Consider the following 23,897-nt stretch of genomic DNA (forward strand, 5'->3'; position numbering starts at 1 on the left):
GACCTAAACAGCATACACAATCAGCTGCAGCTAAGTATATAAATGTAAGTCATTGCACTTATATGTGTATTCGCATGTATAATGCGCGTGTTTTAATGTAGCTGATATTTGCAGTGGTTGCCTTTGGAAATAGTGGGAACAAGTACTCTAATTTCTTGTGTTATGCTGATCTCTAGTGGCTGGTAAGTATAATGCATTGTAAAGGAAATTTGCCTAGTTTTTGTTAAAATGGAATTCGTGACATTAAAAAAGTTGGTATTTAAATTTCTAAGCAGGTGATGAGTTTTCAGTAGTTTATGCCTAAGTTTTCTTTTATATGTGCTTGTTATGTGTCTGCCTTCCTTGAAAGCAGCACCTGTGATGCATTCGTCATTCAATTTCCTGAATGAAGCACACAGCCTCATACGGTGTTGGGCACGTAATATTGTGGGATTGGCAATACTGAGGCATGCTCTGTGTTACCAAATGACGAAAACCAAGATTGGTTCAAGTAAAATAAAAATACCTATCATTTACAGAATTTCATTGTGTATAAGGCCCTGTAATAGTTTTATTGCAAATATTTCTTTTCATTCTCACAACACTCCAATGAAGTACTATTACCCCCATTTTATGGAAGAAGAAACTGGGTCTCAGGGATATTGAGCACCTTCCCCTGAAGTCACATATGGTAGAATAAGGATGCAAACTCACCTCTATTTGACATTAAACTGGGGCTTCTTCAGCTTACTATTCAGCCTCCCTACATTTTGTATATGAGATATTAAGATGTCCCTTTTACTAAAGCAAAAGCAGGATAACCTACACAATGTTTGACTTTAAAGTATTAAGTGGGTAATTTTAAAAATATGATTGTTCTTCTATTACAGTCAACGGTGTTTACAGGATTCTTTGATTCTGTTACAATGTAACCATAAATGTAAGTAAATATGTTTTCCTGTCCCCCTTCAAGCATTCTGTTTAAAATTCTGAATGGACTTTGCATGTCTGAAATTATTTTGCTACCACTCAATTTTCACCATCAGAAATAAATGCTCTTTCTCCAATTATTTTAATAGCTTGTGGAAAAAAACTGGTGGCTCAAGACATCACCTCAAAGATTGCTGGAGGGAGTAATGCAAAAGAAGGAGCCTGGCCCTGGGTTGTGGCTCTGTATTACGACGGCCGTCTGCTCTGCGGGGCCTCTCTCGTCAGTAGTGACTGGCTGGTGTCCGCTGCACACTGCGTGTATGGGTGAGTGTGACGCCAGGTGTCTCCTCCCAAACGAGGTCACCACGGCAGGCACTGCCAAGTGTCCCATTTTACGCAGATTCACAAAACCATCCTACCAGGGAAATCCTGCTTTTTATGACATTATAAACATTCCAATTATTTTCCCATTAATGTCATGTATGAAAAGAGAGATAAATTTTTTAAAATTATTCTGCATTAGATACATATATTAATGATTCTACATTAGGTATAACATCATTAGATCCTTTTACATACATAACAATAGAAATTTTTGCCAATTCACAAGGTAAGCATTTTTAAGAGTGTGAAATTAGTATTATGTATAGATGTACTGGTTACCATTCCATTTGTCCAATATTTATTGTTAGTAAATTGTCGATATCAGAAAATATGCTTAGGTAGCCCTCAAATTACAACTATATCATACTCTAGGAGTTCACAGATACACACTTTGTAGTGAATTAGGATAAAAGTACTTAGTTCTTAAGTCAGGTCTATTTTGATTGCTACCTATTAACTGAAATTTAGAACTAATTCAAGCATATTTGACTCTGTTTTATACTATAATAGAACAAGATACATGTTGAATTTTGGCATTTGTTTTGCAGTACTACAGGAGAGGCCAGAGTGGTTGGAAGTGGGCGGGAGTAAAGGAGGAAAAAATAAATAATCCTGGGCCCAAGAAAATGTTCATTCTCCTCTTCCACATGAAAGATGCCACCTCTTTAGGTAGTCACATAGTTCTGAATTAGGTCAGGAAAAAAGAGCTTCTTCATAGAAGATGTATGAGCCTAACCTAGGACTCATCTCCTGTCCCTATGCCAGTGAGACATCCAATGAATGGCCTTACCCGTGAGGATTAGATTAAGCTTCTCTGTAGCCAGCATCCAGAACCTCTGAGGAAAGAACCATGCGTGCTCAGGCATGGAAGAGGCAGCCTTAATCAGGTTACAAGACTTAACTTTCCTTACACCCACACAGACATTTAAGATCCTTGAGTAAATAAATAAAAACTGTCACACACAGAGATTGTGAAAATTTTAAAGGAGATAAGGAAAGCCAGGTAGAATGAGCATTAACAGATTGTACCTATACCCAAATACCCATTATATCAGAGTAAAAGTAGACTCAAATGCACAATCCCAGGACTTTGGAGAAAAAGAACCCTCAACTAGATCTCAGGTTTGTCAAATAGCTGGTCTCCAAAGGAGCTATCCACAGCACCATCCCATCTACATCTAAAGCTCTCTCTGATTCTATTAGAGATTATATTACAGCCTCTCCCATAACTAAAGTGCACACTCTTGACTTTGTTTCCTTCTAATAATCATATTGTAATTTATTTTTATACTGTAACAAGCATCTATAGAGGCCACTTTTCCATCCCCTTGCTAAGCCTGGCATCTACCTATATTGTTTGCTTTGGGTAAGTCACAGATAGGTAACATCTATATCCTAACTGTGTTGCAAATTAAAGCTAATTTAGCTAAAGAGTCAGTATTTTCTGTTGCACATATGCAGATCTTAATAAGCTGGCAGTCTTGCTATATTAACCTTGAATTTGGAAAATTCCTGTTTAATGTTCTTGCTGAACATATGCTTTCTAAATGTCAATCAGGCTCTCGGTAATATTAGTGATGTCTTTAAATTATCAGTTTTACAGATGTACTTCTAATAGATCAATGATATCAGTATCATAGCTTTCCAAACCACAAATATATGAAGAAAATAGAAAGGCAGTTTGGCCTAGTGTAAAAACACATGTCCAGTCGCTGCCAGAGAGGAGTCCGGATCCAGATGCCAAGAGGGGATTCTTGAATCTCACACAGGAAGAAATTCAAGACGAATTGCAGAGTGCAGTGCAAAAGATTGTTTATTGAAAGCTCCTGAGTCACAGGGTAGGGCATCCTTAGAAAGCAAGAGAAGGAACACCCTTTAAGTTTTTCTTATATGTGAGTCTTGTCTATGTAAAGACTAAACAAAACTGTGTCTACATGAGAGTAAGCTTGATAAAATTTATTATTCTATTGATTGAGAGAAAATAGTCCTTGACATTGCAGTGTGTCAAAGCATAGTTATCTTGAAAGCATATATTGTTATGGGTGTTGAGACATCTGGACTTTCCATTGTCGTAGGAATATGCCCTTGTAGGTATCTATAAGCTGCTTTCTCAACTGTAAACATTTTATGACTATGGGTCGTGACCAGCAAGGAATGTATCTTGTTTGTCTTAAGATGTGGCTGAAGTCAAAGTGGTGTTACTTTGGCTCTCCTATGCTCCTGCTTCTCCAACACAATCACATAGGACATTAAAATGTCTTTTCACATTTTCAACTTAAGCACAAGCAAAGGTAAGTTGTATTAGAATTGTGATGAATTCAAAGTTATCCTTACCTACCATGCATTTTACTCTCCTTAGGCATTCAAAGGAATTATTTTTTTTTTCTCTAGTGCCTAAGAGTTTTCTTGCTTTCTACTCATGTCTCTACCAAAGACAGTTTCTGATATTCTTTTAGATTGTTTAATCAAAAACTGTTTTTATCAGTGTGTTAATATTGGCTCTTATCTGTCTATTTAAAACCCTAATTGTGCTATGAAAAGCTTAATTTCCTAATAAAAAGAGTAACCCAGATCAAGCAACTTATTGAACTCATGCTACGCGAGTGGCTTGCCCTCAGTGTAAACCTTTTCCAGGTGTTTTAACCTGCAGGTGGTTAAATGGTTTAATTGAACAGCTCTTCTGTTTACTCTTATCATCAACCCTTCATTTGCATTCCTCAGGCTAAGTTCTTCTGAATGCTTCTAAATTAACTTCCTCCTGTTCTGTTTTTCTATTATGGTGTTGTCCTTTTACAACCTTATAAGAAGGATTTGGAAAAGGGTGGGCCAACCTTGTTGTTGTTTAAAGGGCAAGTATGACTTTGAACCAAAGGACAGGATTTCAATCCTATATATGCAGCCAACCACATGTGTGATTATGGACAAGAAACTTAGTATCTCCAAGTTTCAGTTCCTCATCTGTAAAAAGTTCATAAGGATCTCTATCTTACTTGTCAGGACAGCAATCAGATGCTGCCATGCTTTTGCCTACCACAATTCATTGCAAGAATGTTTATTGTGTTGCAGTTCCTGGATAGGAAAGCTCTATGAAAGACGAGGTCAAGTATTGCACAACAGATATTAAGCATATTTATATTCAGAAATTTTTATATTTATGTAATTACAAACATGCATAACAATTGCAAAAATAGTACATAGAGCTCTTTATACCTTTACTCAGACTCACCAATTGCTTACATTTTCCTCTCTATATTTTATTATCATCCCTTTCTAAGTCAGGAGACTTCTTTTTCTGAACAATGTAGTAGTAGGTTAGATGTATTTTTATATTCTCAAGTACTCAGTGTATTTTTCCTAAAAACAGGGGTATTTCCTACAGAATCACAGCAAATCATGGATATTTAACATTAATGTAATACGATTCTAATTAATTGTCAAAAATATGCTCTTTAATTCATATTTGCCATGTTAGAACCAATTCAGGATAATGTATTGCATTTGGATGCTACACTTTGTTTCATCTCCTTTAGTCTAAAGTAGCTCCTTTCTGTATTTCTTTTTTTTTTTTTAATATTTTCGAATACAGGCCAGTTATTAGGTAAGAAAATTCTTCTATTTGGAAAAAATAAAATAAAGAAAACCCCTTCAAGCTTACTCCTTTATCAGCCTTAATATAGTCCCACTCTTTGAGAACTTCTTTTATTTTCTGTCAAAATAAAGTGTTCTAGGTTAATCTTGCGCTTTTTCTATCCTAGCCCTCAAGTCAACCTCTCCATAAAAAAACCTATTTCTATTTAACTAATTTCAGTTATTTCTGTATTTTGGTAACCATGTTCTTGTGTGCTTGTGTCCTTTTCCTAAAACTACTCAATGAACAAAGCTATATTATACACCTAAAAATATAAACTCAAAACAGTGACTCCAATTCAAACAGAATGTTACAGGATAAATTCTCATCTTGTCTTCTTCTGCATTTTTACCTGTTGATTCCAATACCAAAAAACATTGTTCCTGTTATCCACAAACTATTGATGTATTTGCTGCAGACTGGAAAGCCTGGAACACAAAAAGGAGTTTGGTAATTGCTAATTCACAGTACTGCATAAAGCAGACTCATCAACCAGAATTTAATATTTGTTTTCCATTCTTTTTTCCTGCTGACATATAGCAAAATGCATAAACTTAAGTATACAATTTGATGCATTTTTTTAAATGCATGCACCTGTTAAACTGACATTTCTCTCAAGATATAAAACATTACAATCATCCAAAAAGTTTCTTCATTACCACTTTCTAGTCACTCACATCCCAGCTTCCAGAAGCAAATATTGAGTCACTTGGATGGGCAGTCATATATAGATTTATAGTCTGGACCACATTCATTGAATAGACATCTATTAAAGATGAAATTAATAATAAGGAGCCTCTTGCTAATATCTCATTCTTTAATTTGGCTTTTCAGAGCAGACCAGAAACATCACGTGCATTACCTGGTTTCTTATTGAAACAATTCCTTAAAACATATGTTAACATTCCTGAAATAAATTTCATATATGACGTATTTGGGGCATACTATTTATACTTTATTTAGTCCTCAATTTATACTTTTTATACTTTATATATACTTCTATAAATACTATTTATACTTTATTTAGTACTCGATTCATTAAATTGATTTAACTAATAAAACTTTGAAAATCAACTTTTTAAAGCATTTATAACAAAATAACGTTACTTGATACTATAATTACAATTTAAAATTTTAATTTTTTTAAATATAAAATTTTAATTTTTATAAATATATATATTTATGTGTTCTGTGTTCTGCTTAAAGCATTTGAGGCATTCAAAGTGAATTTTAAAAAATTTAAAAGTTTTTCAATACCTAATTTCTACTTAAGCCTACCCTAAAATATACATTTAATGAGTTTAATTTTATTTTTCCATTTATCTACTTAGAGTCTTATCACTCTAGGGAGTTAGGCTTGTAATATACAGTGTTCTTCAGAATGCAGAAATACCATAACATCATTTTAAGATTGTAGTAATATTTGCAGATAAGAAAAGAGGAAGAGCATTTTCTTAGGACAATAGAGACTTCTTTTTAAAATTTTATTTGTATAAATTTATGGGGTGCAAGGGTAATTTTGTTAAATGGGTAGATTGCATAGTGATGAAGTCAGGGCTTTTAGGTTACCCATCATCCGAATAACATACACTGTACCCATTAATTTCTTAATATCCACACCACCACCCCCACAGCACCAACCTTCTAAGTCTCTATTATCTATCATTCCATACTTTATGACCACTATACATTATTTGGCTCCCACTTGTAAGTGAGAATATTTGATCTGAGTTGTTTCACTTAAGTTAATGGCCTCCAGTTTCATCCATGTTGCTACAAAAGACATGATTTTATTCTTTCTCCTGGCTGAATAGTATGTTATGGTGTATATATATCACATTTCTCAATCCAGTCGTCTGTTGATGGACACTTACATTGATTCAGTATCTTTTCTACTGTGAATAGTGCTGTCGTAAACACATAAATGCAGATATCCATTTGATATACTGATTTCTTTTCCTTTGGATAGATTCCTTGCAATGGGATGACTAGATCAAATGGTAGTTCTATTCTTAGTTGAAAAATAGTCATAGACACTAGAGATTTCAAGGGTAGGTTAGTAATATTGACTTTTGGTTAGAGCTTAGATCTTGGATCCTTTCCCAAAATATTTCAAGTTTCAGCTGCTGGTCACCTTTTTAAAAGTTAATATTATCTTTCTGTATCACTAAGACTTTTTAGATGTATGTCTTTATTAGAGGTTTTATCAACTTCCAATCTTGTGTTTCATTGTAAAATTATGTATTCTGTAAGTTTCTCTTGACCCTTATTGTGCAATTCATTTCCATGACACCATTCTATTAGTACTATTTTTAATAACACATTTCTATTTAGCAGGTATCTCATTATAATTATTAGTGCATTCAGAAATTTTATTTCCTGTAAGTTTCTATCATATCTCTGAAGTTACCTCTACTTTGATAATTAATTCATCATCTTCGATTACATTGTTGAGCCTCCTTTTTTCTTAGTTATTTTGCATAAGCACTTGGTACACAGACAAGGAATATTTTAATATTTAGAGTATAAGACTCTAAATATTAAAAAGAAAAAGAGCTGGGCAGGGCGAGGAAGACTGAGGAAGAAGAGAGAGAAATGATGTGAATTGATATCAACTCTACCTCTTTACCTGACTGTTATGAGGAACCAGTGGTAATGTTCGTTCCTTCCTGCTCTTGGATTGCTTACTGTTTTTTATATATCCATTCAATCAGATGACATTTGCTGTGCTAAGCATTTTTCTAAGTTTGGGGGATGATAGTGCTATACAGGCCAACAAAATCCTTGCACTGATAAGGTTTAGATGACAGGTTAAGGCTGAAAAACATTCAAATAAGTACTTTAGCAGTGATGCATACAATAAAGAAAAATAAAAGTAGTATGAACAGAAAGTATGATAAGAGCAAAAAGGTTGTTTTCAATACAGTGTTTGGAAAAAGCTTCGCAATTGAAAATGGAAGGAAAAATCTAAAGAAATGAAGGAGGATGTTACACAAATTTCATGGAAGATAACAGCAAACTGTGCTGCTCTGGGGTAGAAGTGAGGTAGACTTCTTATTCCAGACACCTCAAGAAGCCCTGCTGCTGTTGCCCAGAAAGGGTTTGGCAGAGTGGCACTGACAAGTCTGGAACTATGGATTGAGCCCTGGAGAGAACTCAATAGGCTATGGTAAACAGGAGGAGGGACCATTTGGAGGGCTGAAGAGTGACATTATCTAATGAGGCTAATGTGTCAAGATGGGACAAAAGTTGGGAGGAGCAAATGTGAAATCAGGGAGACCAGTTACAACCATAGATGAAGAAGCTGAGGAAGTGGCTGGATCTCATTAGTAAGTTCTGATGGGTAGAGTCATCCACATTTATTAGTAATTATGAATATGGAGTAAGGGAAAGAGAAAGGAGTGAGTGTGGATATCATTTACTGAGACAAGGAAAACAAGAAGAAACAGGATTGGAAAGAGAGTAAGAGTTTTATATATTAAGTTTGGGACTTCCTATTAGACATTCAAGTTGGTATCAGCCAATGATGTCAGCATATGGACATACAAATCTAGTTGTAGGGAAGAAGTCAATAATTAAAATACAAATTTAGGAGTGTAAATTAGTTCAACCATTGTGGAAGACACTGTGGCAATGCCTCGAGGATCTAAAACTAGAAATACCATTTGACCCAGCAATCCCATTACTGGGTTTGTAATGAGATTGCTATAATGGGATATACCCAAAGGATCATAAATGATTCTGCTATAAAGACATATGCACATGTATGTTTGTTGTGGCACTGTTCACGATAGCAATGACTTGGAACCAACCCAAATGCCTATCAATGATAAACTGGATAAAGAAAATGTGGCATATATACACCATGGAATACTATGCAGCCATAAAAAAGAATGAGTTCATGTCCTTTGTGTGGATGAAGCTGGACATCCATGTCCAAAACATGGATGAAGCTGGAAACCATCATTCTCAAAAAGCTAACACAAAAACAGAAAACCAAACACCACATGTTCTCACTCATAAGTGGGAGTTGAACAATGAGAACACGTGGACACAGGGAGGGGAACATCACACACCGGGGCCTGTCAAAAATAGCTGGAAGAGGGATAGCATTAGGAGAAATACCTATTGTAAATTATGGGTTGATGGGTGCAGCAAACCATCATGGCACGTGTGTGCCTATGTAACAAACCTGCACATTCTGCACATGTACCCCAGAACTTAAAGTATAATCATAAAAAAAGAAGTTTTCAATATATTGTCGATATTTAAAATAATGACTTACATAAGATTAAGGCAGACCTAGGGATATTTTAAAATTTAGAGTTTAAGACAAATAAAAAAGAGCTGGGGGAAAGAGAAAGAATGAGGAAGAACAGAGAGTGAAATGAAGGGGAAATCACAAGTTCATGGCAAATCCTGAAAGTCAAGTGAAGAAAAGAGTTCAAAGATGATTCCTTAAGTTCCAGGAATAATCTACCAGGTCAATTATGCTCAGGAGTGTTGGCTTACTTCTGGTTTCTTGTACTTCTGTTTCTTACACAAATAAGCATATACCCATATTTTAAAAACAGATTTCTACTTAAAATTAAATAAAAATACTCACATATATGAAACTCTTTTCCTTACTCATGAAAAGGAAAAAAGAATTCAACATATTCTTGTTGTCTACCCTCCTTTTATGATAAAACTGCCTTTTGTGCCTGTTAAATTTTCTCTTTTGAGTTTTATTGTGGACACCTGTTCTTTCATAAACAACTCATTTCTTTTAACGAGGGTAATTATGATGATCATTATCTGATAGACACCTTGCTAAAACCTGGCCATTGTTATTTCATTTAATCTGGCTTCTTTGTACTTTCAGAATTGCCCCTGATATTCTTGAAAACTTTCTTACTCTCTGGCAACAACACTATGTTTCAGAAGCATTCTGATTTTCAGTTGCCTTAAATATTAGAATTGGCTAGTCATCTAGAAATCCTAGTTATATTCAGAGGACAATAAAAATAGAGACGAATAATGTGGTCCTGGGTGTAAACGTCAGTGTTGGCATTCTGCAAATTTGTTGAGGTTGCTGTTGTGCCACCTGTAGTAATCGTAAAACAGGAAAATGTTTTAATTTACAGTTATGGATATTTGCTTTCTACTACATTGAAATTCCCACTTACAAATGGACATCCTGATGCTAGAGTGCTGAAGTTATTTTCACATCAGCACATAGCCACATACCTCGGGGATATCACTAATTTATCTTACCTGTGCTGCTTCTACATCCCAGGAAATGTGCTAATCTTTGAGGTTACAGAGATCAGGAGCGTATGTTTTTCTGCCCTCTCCAACCAATGCTTCTCTTTCTCTTGCTACTGGGATAAATATCTTGCTCGGGCAGGACACACAGTGAAAAGCAGCAAAAATTCAGCCAACTTCTACCTAAAGATGCCCTATCTTTGCTATCTTTAGTCTCTACTGTATTGGGGATTTCCTATTCAAAGTGGTTCACACCTTCTCCTATGTGCATATATCTTCTGTGCTATAGCTCTTCCTTCCTTTACTAGAAAGAAGATGCTTTGAGACAATATTTTAAAAACATAAAACATCCCATCACTTCATCTAAAATGATTTTTCTGAAGGCTGTCTTCCCCTACCCCTCAGATTTGGGTATATGAAACAGCTAGAAAGGTTTCTGCATTGCTCAATATCTCAACAGTAATTAAAAAGTACAAATTGTTGAGTGCCACTCCAACTTTCCATATTAGAATTTCTGGAAATGAAAACTAGAAATCTAAAGTTTTAGAAACTTTCTCAAGTGATTCATAAAACTTAAGAACCATTGTCTGTAAGCTCTGTATTCAGTGGTCATTTTCCACCAAGGAAAAGCTCTAAAACTACTGCCAGAGGTGATAGAGAAAGAAGTTCAGAAATAGAACACCAAAGAAGAGATTTCGCTCTGTTCACTCTCCCTGCATAGGCTAAGGTAGATACGGGAATCCCAGGGTACACAGAAGTAGGGTGCGGTCAGTATATCTGAAATTATCAAGATGCCAGGGATGGCTGAAGTACAGATTCCTCTGACGTGGAGAAGGGAAACACGAACACTCTTGACAAGCCTCTATGGCACCGTAATGACTTCCTGGCTCAGTCTCTGGGCCACTTAAGCAGCAGCCACCAACCACGGAGTAGGACAACTTCCCCGACCTGGGCCCAGGGAACATAACAGCAGAGCACATCTCTCCTTCTTGCCCACCACGTCTCCAGTCCTTCCTTTCAGTTCTCAATCCCCCCCACAGCACCCCACTCATAGCTATATGAGGCACCCCAGTCACTGGTTTAAGTGCAGCCTCTAAAGTCAGACAGCTCCAAGTCTCCCCCTACCATTTAAATAATCAGTGCCTCGTTTGTTCTGATTGTAAAGTTCTGATAAAGATTAAATGAAGAGACACAAAGTTCTTGGTACTGCACTTGGCAACAAGTACTATTCTGTTGGTACAGATCACTTAGGTATATTTCTTCAAGTTTTAATTCAATGTGGTTGTCACTGGATGCTCACTGAATGCTTGGACACTCATTGGCTTACTGCTGACTGCTACTTGACCAAACATGAGAATTTGGTAAATAAAACAAAGTGATGGATAGATAGATAGACGTAAGTAACTTCATGCCCTTTATACATCTGTAAGTGACTTGGACTTTAATATTTAAATACCACATTAAACTAGGCATTTGCATCTGTTAAGAATTGAATTAATAGCTCTGCCTAGGACTGCAATCATTGAATTTTACCTTCATTGTGAATATGGTTTAACTGGCTTGATTCCAGCTGATAATTCCTTGGTGTGAATAAATTGCGGGCCAATAACACATTTAAAAATCTTTGCACACTTTCAAATTATAATGTAGTATCCAATTTAATCTGTTCTACAACACAAGTGTTATCTTTACTAATTATTATAGATGGCTAACATTACATATGGAGATTATCCAAGTTTATATGTTAGATTATAAAAATCATAATGCATACTGCTTACCTTAACTATATGTGAATTCAATGACTCTGTAAATGGAGACAACATCTGAACTTCCTTCCATTACACTACAGCAGTTACTGCAGTTGTCTGAAAAAGCCCTGGACAGAGACACAATTTCCACAGTGAAATGTGACCTAAGGCAGAGGCTCTCCAACCTAACCATATATTATACATATTAGCACACATTTGGAGATTTAATTTTAAAAGTATTTTTTACATTGCCTGGTGATCTATTCCAGACCCATTATATTAGAACTGGGCCGGGGGGAGAGGGGGAGGTGGAGAAGTAGGTATCAGCATTATTTAAAAGCATGTCAGGAGACTGTAACATACAACCAGAATTGAGAACCACAATCAAAAACTAGAGATCAGCAGATGACTTAGGAGAAGTGAAAGAGAGAGACTGGCACTAATTAAGGCTTCTTTATGTTGTGATCAGAAAAATAAAGATTTAAGAAATATTTTTAGAGGACAATTCTTCAGAGAAATTGAAGAACATTTCAGGATAGAAACATATTCTGAAATGTCTATGATGAAGATCTTCTAGAAAGTAACCGCTTTGGATGGAGAGTGTCTCATATTTCTTCATTCCAATTTTCAGGAGAAATTTAGAGCCATCCAAGTGGACAGCAATCCTAGGCCTGCATATGGCATCAAATCTGACCTCTCCTCACACAGTCTCTCGGTTGATAGATCAAATTGTCATAAACCCTCATTACAATAAACAAAGAAAGAACAATGATATTGCCATGATGCATCTGGAATTTAAAGTGAATTATACAGGTAAAAAAATCACTTTTGGTCATCTTATCTGCCAAAATTAATTCAAAATTAGATTTGAAATATTATCAATATCAATGCGTTAATGTATTAAAGTTAGATAATTTGTTACATAAGTCATTAGAACTTAAATGGGATTAGGGAGTAGAGAGGAATATATGAAATTTCTTTCATCAGGATGTTTAAATTCAACTTTCTGGAAAAAACCAGTAGAATAAAATTCTTTGAACAACCTATAACAGTAAACTCAAAGGAGCAGCTCAGAGAAATAGGTGATGTTATTATGCATGCCTTCTCTATTTCTCCTGTAAAAGAAAGGCAGTTTCATTTACCAAAAAGGCCAGAGTAAGACATCAACTGAGAGAAGAGCTTATGGTCTGTGGAGAAAGTGAGTAAGAATTAAGTTATTCATAGGATGAAGTTTTTGATGGAGATTCAATAATATTATCAGAGTGGCAAATGAAGGACTTCCTCCAAATGCCTGGAAAAATGTGCAAGGAATCCCCTGATAAGGTGAACTTTATCATGAAGGGCTCTGCTCAGTTCCAACCTTTATTCCCAAGTCTTTTTCAATGCCCATTTAGGATAAAATGTTGCCATCTCTTGTTTTCACGGAGTTTGATCTAAATATGCATCATAGCACTTACCAAAAGCAGACTATTTCTCCGGTTAGTTGTATATTCCTGTCTTTGAGGGTAAGCACCGTGTCTTACTCATTTTTGTGTCTGCCCTTGGATTTACATGTAGTGGGTGCTTAATAGTGCCAGTAGGCTTGTAAATTGATGAAAGAAGGGCTTTAAAAGTGACCAATGTCAATGCTTCCATAATTGCCCCATAAAATAATCTCCTAAAAGCTTTTTCAACATGGAGATAATTGGGGAAAATAAAAAAGCCTCAGAACATTTGCCCAAGTTTCTATTAATTGATGCTAAAAATCATCTTTACCAAAATTTTTACAGAACAGGTACCACTTTCTATTGAGCACCATAATTTTATTCAAAAATAAAATATAGATGATTACCACCAGAACTATACAGGTAAAAAAAAAAATCACTTTTGGTCATCTTATCTGCTTACTTTAACTATTTGTGAATTCAATGACTCTCTAAATGGGAGAATGCATCTGAACTTCCTTCCATTACACTACAGTACAGAACTAATACATTTTTTACACTGTTCTACTGTTTTACATTGTTTTTAATCTATTCTACAACACAAGTGTTATCAAGTTAATAAGGAGACTTGTAAAATACCCTAAAAGGCCACTAGTGGTAGCTGATCTACTGTCAAAATAAATGCTGCTCTGAAATGCCTACTTCCCCCAAGACCGATGTCTAAAATTTGTACGAGTAGGATAAAACAAAAAGACAAGGTTTTTAGATTGTTGAAAATGATTGATTTTTAAAATTTGTCAGAAATTCTTGTAAATATGTTCTTTCTTTTTCTTTGTTTGTTCATTTTGCTGTTATTTTTTTTTTCCAGATTACATACAACCTATATGTTTACCAGAAGAAAATCAAGTTTTTCTTCCAGGAAGAAATTGTTCTATTGCTGGTTGGGGGAGAGTTGTACATCAAGGTAAATTATCAGACTCAAAAAAATAAAAAAACTTACTGGTGGAAAACATGCTATCACAATGTTCTGTGAATACTTTAAAAATTTTTGCAATTCTTATATAACAATTTTGCAATATCTTCTAAAAGTACTGTCAAGTATGTATGTATATGTTTAGGGCTGTACAGTAGAGTTTTCAAAAATATACTTCTAGACTTTGTATATTTGTATAGTTTTTAAAAATTTCTTCAGCTTGCATAATGTTATAAAACTATAATCTTTTGAGGGGAAATTCAAGTGTCCCCCTAACCCAATATTTAGTTTTAGTATTATGAACACTCTGATAAAGATAAAAAAATACTTCATTAAAATGAACATAAACTAAGGTTACAAAAATTTATTTTGGCAAAACACATGACAAACTCTCATCACCTGTCACATTTTCCAAACTAATAAAACTATCTTTATTTATGATGTAAAGGCCTTACACTCACATTTCCTTAAAATGAAAAAGGAATCTCTTCTAACTCGGACATGCTAATTCTGCTTATTGACAAGAAGACTCAGATTTGACATGACTCAGTACTCACATTTAATATATTCTTACCTATTATAAGAGAAAGCACAAAGTTCTAAGTCAAATGCTTTTCTGGTAATTCCTACAAAAGTTCTTTACAGCAGTGACACTGTAATGATGAAAATGTTTCATGTCTACTGTCCATAAAGTATATTGAAGTCTAAGACTGTATATTCATGTATTTCTCCCACTTGACAACTATTATGATTTATTAAACTTGAAATTTAAACAGTAAAAATGATTCCTAGATAGATATTTTCTCTTTTCTGACTTGAAGCTAAAAGTCATTTATGACCACAATTTAGGCTCTTCAAAAATAAATTAACAAAATTTAAAACTCTTTATTCTATAGGAAGTGTTTTTTGTTGTTGTTGTTGTTTGGGTTTTTTTAAAGCTGAGTCAATGTGGCTCACATTTGCTTATTGTTATTAAAGACATATGTCTAATTGACTTAAGAAGGTCTCCAAGAGTGCTATGGAGCCAGAAAATAAACTGTATTTGAGACTAATTTCACTTAGGAATAAACAGAAAGATCACGTTTAAATATTTCTTGGGTGATGGCAATTTTCATATATTTTATGAACTTTGCTTTATGATTTCCATATACTTAATTTCATAAAATCCCAGTTTTCCATCTTTTGATTATAGTATGCTAATTAATTAGCTAGGACAACCATGAACATATTGTTCAATAGGAAGAAATAGGTGATATTAGTTGGTTAAATTAAGGCAATCAGTAAACAGACACTGATCAAATTTTCCTTTACCAGTTTTATCATCTACAAAACAAATTTTAATTGATTGACAAGCAACCAAAGTGGCCTTGGTTTTTATTATAAAATTAAAGTCTGCCAGCCCATCCTGGATCCTCACAGAATGGGTAACAGCGAGATGCCAAAATTTCTCCTCCATTTTAATGTCTCCAATTCATTTTCTTAACCTATAGTCCATTGTCAGACTTGAAATGTTATCTGATAATGTTTACTCCATGTTCGCTGCCATGCTGGTACCTTGAAATTGATCATTGTGGAAGTGTTTACACCAGTAAAATGAGAAGAAGAGCCATGGGAACTTCCATTTTTCTGAGACAGTCGATATATAATTATCAATGCACTACTGAGTCATATATATGCTGTCTTGCATCTAAATTACACACACACACACCCTCATGTATGTATGCACAAACACACTTTTTGCTTTCTTCATCTTTTTAATGCATGCATTAAATTTAGCTAGAAATGAGGTATCATAAAATTTTGCAGCATCAATGGCTGTCAAATGTGTTAACTTCTCTTTAACATTCTGCCTCTCTTGAGGAAGCAAATAGAAATGCTAATTATTAGAAAGTGCTTATCATGTACCTTTTCTGGGGCACTAGACACCTGCCTGTTTTACATCTCTCTTGGGATGAGTATTTCAGCACACACACAGAGATTCATACTTCTAGTGGATGAATCATTCTGTAAAAAGCAAGCAAGTACACTCTATTTTATTTACAAAAAATACCTCCTTTCTCTTCACCTGGGTATGGATAACAAGCTGATTGCCCCTAGACCAGGGCAAAGTGCGTCTGAGCTTTGTCCCCTCCTCAATGTGTACCTGCTCACTCACACAGAACCACAAAGAAGCTGAATGCTATTATACAGAAGTGAGCACCTCCTCAGGTGCCAAATGAAAAGCACTTCTGGATTTCTGAGCCGTTGCTAATTTCGATGAATGAAACACTTTGTGTCGGTAAGCTGTTTCCCCTATGAGCAATCCTGTAACTGTTTAAAATCACTGAAGATGCCTGAAGACCTTGTAGTCTAATCCACTCTTCCTACTAGCCCTTTGGTAAGAAAGAAGAGCTTTCCTGTTATCCAACTGGCAAAATCCACAGACGAGCTTTATTATGTGCTTTGGTGTGCAAGGTTTAGTATTTAGTTCCATTATATATGCACACAGTACTCAATAGTGAGAGTGAAATGTTGGAATAAATAAGACTGATGGTAATTCATTCAAGGATGCATGTTGATCACTTCTGACTGGCTGGCTGCATTATCCATTTTGAGCAGGTCCTACTGCAAACATATTGCAAGAAGCTGATGTTCCTCTTCTATCAAATGAGAAATGCCAAAAGCAGATGCCAGAATATAACATTACTGAAAACATGATATGTGCAGGCTATGAAGAAGGAGGAATAGACTCTTGTCGGGTAAAGATGTAAAGCTGCTCACTGTACATTTTCAGAAAGCACCGGTGTTACAGTTATTTCATTGCTTAACAATAATTTGGGAGTAAAGAAATCATCAAGGTTCTTTAATCTCTCTTCTCTTACAAAACCGTTACTTTTTTTGCCTATTTGCATAATCCTCTTGATTAGACCTGAGCACTAGAAACAAATTACTTTTTAAGAAAAGAGGTTACAAGTCAGATGTCTTTGGACATTGTCTAGATGAATACATGCATAGCCTAGTTAGAGTCAGTTTACAGCTAACCAACGTGGAAGTAAATAACTTAATAGACTGGCATAACCCTGGCTCTGGTTTTTATGTTATTGTTTTCACTTTATATGAGAGATGTAATAACTTGAACTTGCTGTAGTGGTAATGTCGATACTGCGATAAATTTGAAGTGTCAATAGCTCTTGACCTGTGTGACCATTAGAAAAATACTCTTACCCATATACTATCTTCATTGAAACACCTTGCCACCTAAAAATAGTGTGCCTGTCTATTAGCTCCATGAAATCCAAAAACACACAATAAATAAAAAGGGAAGTTCTGCTAGATTGTCAAATTATAATTAATTTTTAGGTACAGCATGGGGTAGTCATGAAAAGCATGGATTCTATGTTCATACTACTCTTGCTTGATCCCGGCTTTAACACTTATTGGTGAGACTTTGGGCAAGTCACTTAGGGTTTATGGAGAGGTTTAAATCAAATGAGGCATGCAAGGCATCAAGTAGTTACTAAAAAAATATTAACAGTTTCTATTATGAAACTTACTAATTGAGTTTTCTGGCATATTTTCTGTATTTGACAATTAATAGCATATCAGTGCTTTAATGACTGCTAGATTAGATTAAACCTGCTAGCATTACTGATCAATGAATAATTTCTAAATGAGGAAATAGCAGTTTATATTATGGTAAAGTGGTTTCACCTTGTCAAAGTGTAGCAACTTATTTTATGTATTAACACATATATGTCATTCTACCAATACATGACAAGCCATATAAATTGATGTTTATTCAGATAGTATGTATATAAGTCCCCTAGTTAAATCAATGTCTTAAGTTGTGTTAAATTTCCAGCTTAGTTTTAGATTTATTCTGCTTTGATAAATGCTTGCAAATTCAAGACTAATAGGATGGCTTTCTTCTTGTTTAAAATTTATCTCTGAGTCTTGTACTTCTTTTGTAAAATGAAAAGTGTGCTAAAGATAAGATATATTGCCACTTAGAAGGACATCTATAGAATTATTGCACAGGGGGGAAATCAGCCGGACAACTTCAAGTGCAGTTTATGGGGATTGTGTGGCAGACACTTCACGCACTAGGCAGAAAATATGATGGCTGATGCTACTGATTTTAGGATTACATTAAGCTATTAACTCATGCCAGGTCTCTGAAATCTTATAGTTAGCTCTAATTCTACACGGTCTAAGTATGTTATTCATTGGCAAGTAAGAAAGCTCCCACATAAGGTAATATGTTGTACAATAAAATGTTACCATAATTGAGTAATCAATACACTAGATTGTCACATGATTTTCTTTGTTCAACTTTAATACTATGTTTTATAAGAGGATTAACTGATTAAGTAAGAATGCATTCTTTAAAATTGTGAACATATTATACTGATACATTATTTGAATAAGTTCTTTGAAGCAGTATTTTTTAGCCTTATAATGGCAAAGAATATGTTTTGTTAGTCATCCACAACTTGCATGTCTTCTGACTTACCGAAGGCTTGCCTTTTAATGGTAGTAGTTTGGATTTAAAGGCAACATCAGTGGCTGGATAATATCTTCTTTACATAAAACTCAGCGAATGACACTCTACCTACCATTCCAAGCCATACTGCATACTAATGGCTTTCAATGCATGGCCTCCAGTCCAGCAGCATCACCTAAGAACCTGCCAGAAATGCAAATTATCAGGTACCATTACATATCTGGTGAATCAGAAACTATGAGGATGGGGCCTAGCGATGTGTGTTTGTCACATCTTCCAGGGGATTCTGATGCACACCAAACTATAGGAAGTAATATTCTAAACAAAAATGGCCACCAGCCCTTGCACTCAGACACTCAAAGAAGGTACTGATTTTTATTTTTACTTATAAATATGACATCTCACTAAAAACATAAATTTAAAGTTAATACTTTATGTTCTGGAAATTCATGCTCTTTAAATTTTTATTTATTTATTTATTTTTACATTTTTTTGCGACAGAGTTTCATTCTTATTGCCCAGGTTGGAGTGCAGTGGCACAATCTTGGCTCACTGCAACCTCCACCTCCCAGGTTCAAATGATTCTCCTGCCTCAGTCTCCCGAGTAGCTGCAATTACAGCCACCCACCACTACACTTAGCTAACTTTTTGTATTTTTAATAGAAACGAGGTTTCACCTTGCTGGCCAGGATGAACTCGAACTTCTGACCTTAGGTGATCCGCCTGTCTCGGCCTCCCAAAGTGCTGGGATCAGCCTCCGAAAGTGCAGGTGTGAGCCACCGTGCCCAGCCCCATGCATATTTTTCAAGTACTCATATTATCTCTGAGACAGGGAAGAAGGAAATGTTAATACCTTAATTGAACAAATCAGAAAATTAAGGTAAGGCAACAAATATACAGAAAAAAAAAAACACTCAAAATCACTGATCATTAGAGAAATGCAAATCAAAACCACAATGAGATACCATCTCACACCGGTCAGAATGGCAATTATTAAAAAGTCAAGAAACAATAGATGTGGGCAAGATTGTGGAGAACTAGGAACACTTTTACACTGTTGGTGGGAATGTAAATTAGTTCAACCATTGTGGAAGACAGTATGGTGATTCCTCAAGGATCTAGAACCAGAAATACCATTTGACCCAGCAATCCCATTACTGATTATATACCCAGTGGAATATAAATCATTCTACTATAAAGATACATGTACACATATGCTTATTGCACCACTATTTACAATAGCAAAGACTTGGAATCAACCCAAATGCCCATCAGTGATAAACTGGATAAAGAAAATGTGGTACATATACACCATGGAATACTATGCAGCCATAAAAGGGAATGAGATAATGTTCTTTACAGGACATAGATGAAACTGGAAGCCATCATCCTCAGCACACTAACACAGGAACAGAAAACCAAACACTGCATGTTCTTACCCATGAGTGGTAGTTGAACAATGAGAACACATGGACACAAGATGGTGAATAACACACACCAGGGCCTGTTGGGGATGATGGGGGGCAAGGGGAAGGAACTTAGAGTGTGGGTCAATAGGTGCAGCAAACCAACATGGCACATGTATACCTATGTAACTAACCTGCACATTCTAGTCATGTATCCCAGAACTTAAAGTAAAATAAAAAAAGAAGAAAGAGAAAATTAAGGCAAGGAGAAGTTACATAGCTGAACTGATGTGGTATAGTTAGATGACAGGAAGTAATGGAAACTGACTGAGGTCTCCCAACCAGATAGACCACCCAGCAGATAGGCAACACGTCTGCTGTATGCTCCTTGAGTAACTGCAACTAACCCAGTATGTACTGGGTAAGTTAAAAATCCTTGTTTTGTCTGGAACCTCCTATTAAAAAATTAAATTAATTTAGAAGATATGTAAAAAACCAGATGACTCCTTTTAAAAATACCCAAACAGTTGAAGTTTATTTTTAATAATTTCCAAGTCATATAAAATGTATTTTGATCCTTGAATATATATGTTCCATAAATATTTCAGAACCTATATTACAGGTTAAGGGCTTAGGATTCAAAAATAAAAATCACAGTCCCTGCTTTCAAACAGCTTGAACACATCTGTTACACTAGAATGTTGGTAACCTGTGGACGCCAGTGAAATTTATGTCCCTCTGTATGGAGGGGAAAAAAGGTGATTTGATAGACTACATTTTTTCCTTTAAATATAGGGCCCAAACATGATAAAGGATCAGGCAAAAAGTCTCAGGATATTTCTAGCATCTAGCTGGTATTGAAATATTCTATTATACTGGTGATTTCAAAACACATAAAACTTTAAATGTCTTCATAAATATAAAAAATAAATTAATTAAAAGTATTTGTGCAATTAATACAGGAAAAATACTTGTCGATTTTATGTCATTAAATAATGATATGTTTGCATTACCATTGTATTACACAAGAATCACATGCAAATAAAATGCATGTAATTTACTAGGTCTGCTGGAATTAATATTCATAAAAATTAAAAACATTTCTTCATTTGAAATCTCAGATGAAAACATGAGTTCTCATCATTAAAAATGTTATCACAGACTTCCTTATTTCAGTTAAAATGTTTTTCAAATCAGATGATGTTTTCTGAGTTCCAAAAATATACTGCTACCCAAGAGAACTAAAATCAACTTTATGTGTGAGTTCTTAATTTTTCTGAAGAGCATATTGTGAAATAATTTGCCTTTTCCACAGTGTGCTCTGTGACACTTACAGCATACCTCCTTAAATAAAACAACTGGCTTTTAATATATATTTTGGTTGGGATGCTGTTCATAGCTGTGCTTTAAAGAACTTCTTAGTCTCCACCAAAGTGCCTAATTAATGTGGTGAAACTCTTATTATAAAGTGCACCACAAAAATGATAAATTATTTCTCAGTTATCGTTTCGCTGTCTCCTTACTGAGGTTCTCATTCCTGGCTTAGAGTGAAAGTGAAAATATACACAGATGATTTGCAATTAAATCACATTTTTAAATTTTTTAAAATTTATTTGATACAAATAATCTTAAATGTTTAGATCAGTTGACCACATATGTATAATTTTGCTTTGCAATTCACTCTAGGGGGACTCAGGAGGACCGTTGATGTGCCAAGAAAACAACAGGTGGTTCCTTGCTGGTGTGACCTCATTTGGATACCAGTGTGCCCTGCCTAATCGCCCCGGAGTGTACGCCAGAGTCTCAAGGTTTACAGAATGGATCCAAAGCTTTCTACATTAGAGCATTTCTTAAACCAAATGGGAAAGTCAGATTATTTTCACATTCTACTCTAGAAATCATGGAAATTAAGTGTTTTGTACAAAATTTTTTAAAAGTTACCAAAAGTCTTTATTCTTACATATGACAATTAAATGCTAGGGGGCCAGGGAAGCAAAATTTTAAAAATATTAAAATTCATCTTGGCAATAGAGTAACTTTAAAATACCATTAAATACATTTTTATTTCATTGTGAACAGCTATTTCTTCACAGATCTCATTTCTTAAATTCTTAATCATTATTTTTATTATTTACTGCTATTCAAAGGGGTGTTATTTAAAAACATATGCCATATACTTAAGAAATTTTGAGCATAATTTAAAAAAAAAAGAAAATAAAATGTTTTGCCCATAATATGTCACTGTTGGAAATAAACTGCCATAAATTTTCTAGTTCCAGTTTAGCTTGCTATTAGCAGAATCTCAATAGTTTTCATCTCAATCATTTTTCTGTTTTTTTTTTCCTATCAAAATGCATTCTTATTTCAACATATGCATAACCTTAGTATTTTCCCCACTAATTGAAAATATTTATTGTGAGCTTATATCACAGGCCTGGACTAAATTGACTTTACATTCCTCTTAAATAAGCAAATTAAATAAAAGATAAATTAATTAATATGGTCATTGTATATTAGATAAATTTTTGCCTGGATTATGTATACTGTCTATTTATTTCAAGCTAGTGTTTTTAAGTCTCCAAAAAATAATCAGACATACCAAAGAAATGCACCTATTACAAATGCTGGTCTTGGTTTATGTGTGTTACCGTGAATTTCTAATATGTGAAAAACTTGTTTAGACACAGCTGAATTGCCCATGATAAGGTCAAATATGTGTAATAAATGAATTTGCTTCACGTGTTTAATCTCTTGGATCATCTCCAGAATAAGTGCAGACTTCAATTTAGCTCACCACACAGAATCTGTTGATGTATTTGGGGAGAAAAAAAATCATACTTAGTTAATACAAAACAACACACACACATGCACACACACACACACACACACACACACATTCTTGCATGGATAATATAATAGAAGAGAGAGTAAGGTTAAAAGAAGTTGAAAGAAGGGACCAATCTGTATGAATTGACCTTATGGAAGAAAGGAGACTTGAACTTCATCAGGAAATAATAATTATTACAGAGGCATTGAAGAGAATATTGGGGACCCAGTGTGCAGGTGGGAGTCAGTTAAGGGAAAGGGGTCAATAGAGAACCATGTGTTGTCATACCAAAAGACTCTCTCTCTCTGGCAAACAGTCAGATAAAGGGCAAAAAATGTTATATGAAGATGTGGCCAGATGATGGAAGACTGCAAATTCCCGTTAAGGAATTGTAGAATTCATTCTTTGGACAAAAATCAGAAGCCACTCGTTTAGGTCCATTTTCATGCTGCTAATAAAGACATACCAAGACTGGGTAATTTATAAAGGAAAGAAGTTTAATAGACTCACAGTTCCACATAGCTGAAGAGGCCTCACAATCATGGTGGAAGGCAAAGGAGGAGCAGAGTCACTTCTTACATGGAAGCAGGCAAAAGCGTATTTGCAGGTAAACTCCCATTTATAAAACTATCAGATCTCTTGAGACTTACTCACTACCATGAGAACAGTATGGGGGAACCACCCTCATGATTGAATTCTCTTCACCTGGCCCTGCCCTTGACACATGGGGATTATTACAATTCAAGGTGAGATTTGGGTGGGAACACAGCCAAACCATATCACCACTGAACACACTATTCTTTTTCATCTTTCCAATGGTCTGATTCTAACAGTTGGGAAAGACAGACTTATCAGCAGGGTATTTGTT

The 23,897-nt window shown here is 35.0% G+C and overlaps 1 protein-coding gene across 3 annotated transcripts in view; it reads left to right on the forward strand.

Moving 5' to 3' along the window:
- The window catches only part of TMPRSS15 (transmembrane serine protease 15), a 129,196-nt gene extending 105,493 nt beyond the window's left edge, over positions 1-23,703 (forward strand). For all 3 annotated transcript variants that reach the window (XM_032277137.1, XM_032277135.1, XM_032277136.1), the window contains 6 exons: positions 870-919; positions 1,059-1,233; positions 12,548-12,729; positions 14,209-14,304; positions 16,912-17,051; positions 21,889-23,703. In XM_032277137.1, the coding sequence (XP_032133028.1) occupies positions 870-919; positions 1,059-1,233; positions 12,548-12,729; positions 14,209-14,304; positions 16,912-17,051; positions 21,889-22,044 (799 nt within the window). In that variant the 3' untranslated portion in view covers positions 22,045-23,703. The remainder of the gene's footprint in view (positions 1-869; positions 920-1,058; positions 1,234-12,547; positions 12,730-14,208; positions 14,305-16,911; positions 17,052-21,888) is intronic.
- The last annotated feature ends 194 nt before the right edge of the window (positions 23,704-23,897 follow it).

The sequence above is a fragment of the Sapajus apella genome, unplaced genomic scaffold, assembly GCF_009761245.1.
Source record: "Sapajus apella isolate SASKATOON/1434 unplaced genomic scaffold, GSC_monkey_1.0 scaffold8, whole genome shotgun sequence".
NCBI classification, from domain to species: Eukaryota; Metazoa; Chordata; class Mammalia; order Primates; family Cebidae; genus Sapajus; species Sapajus apella.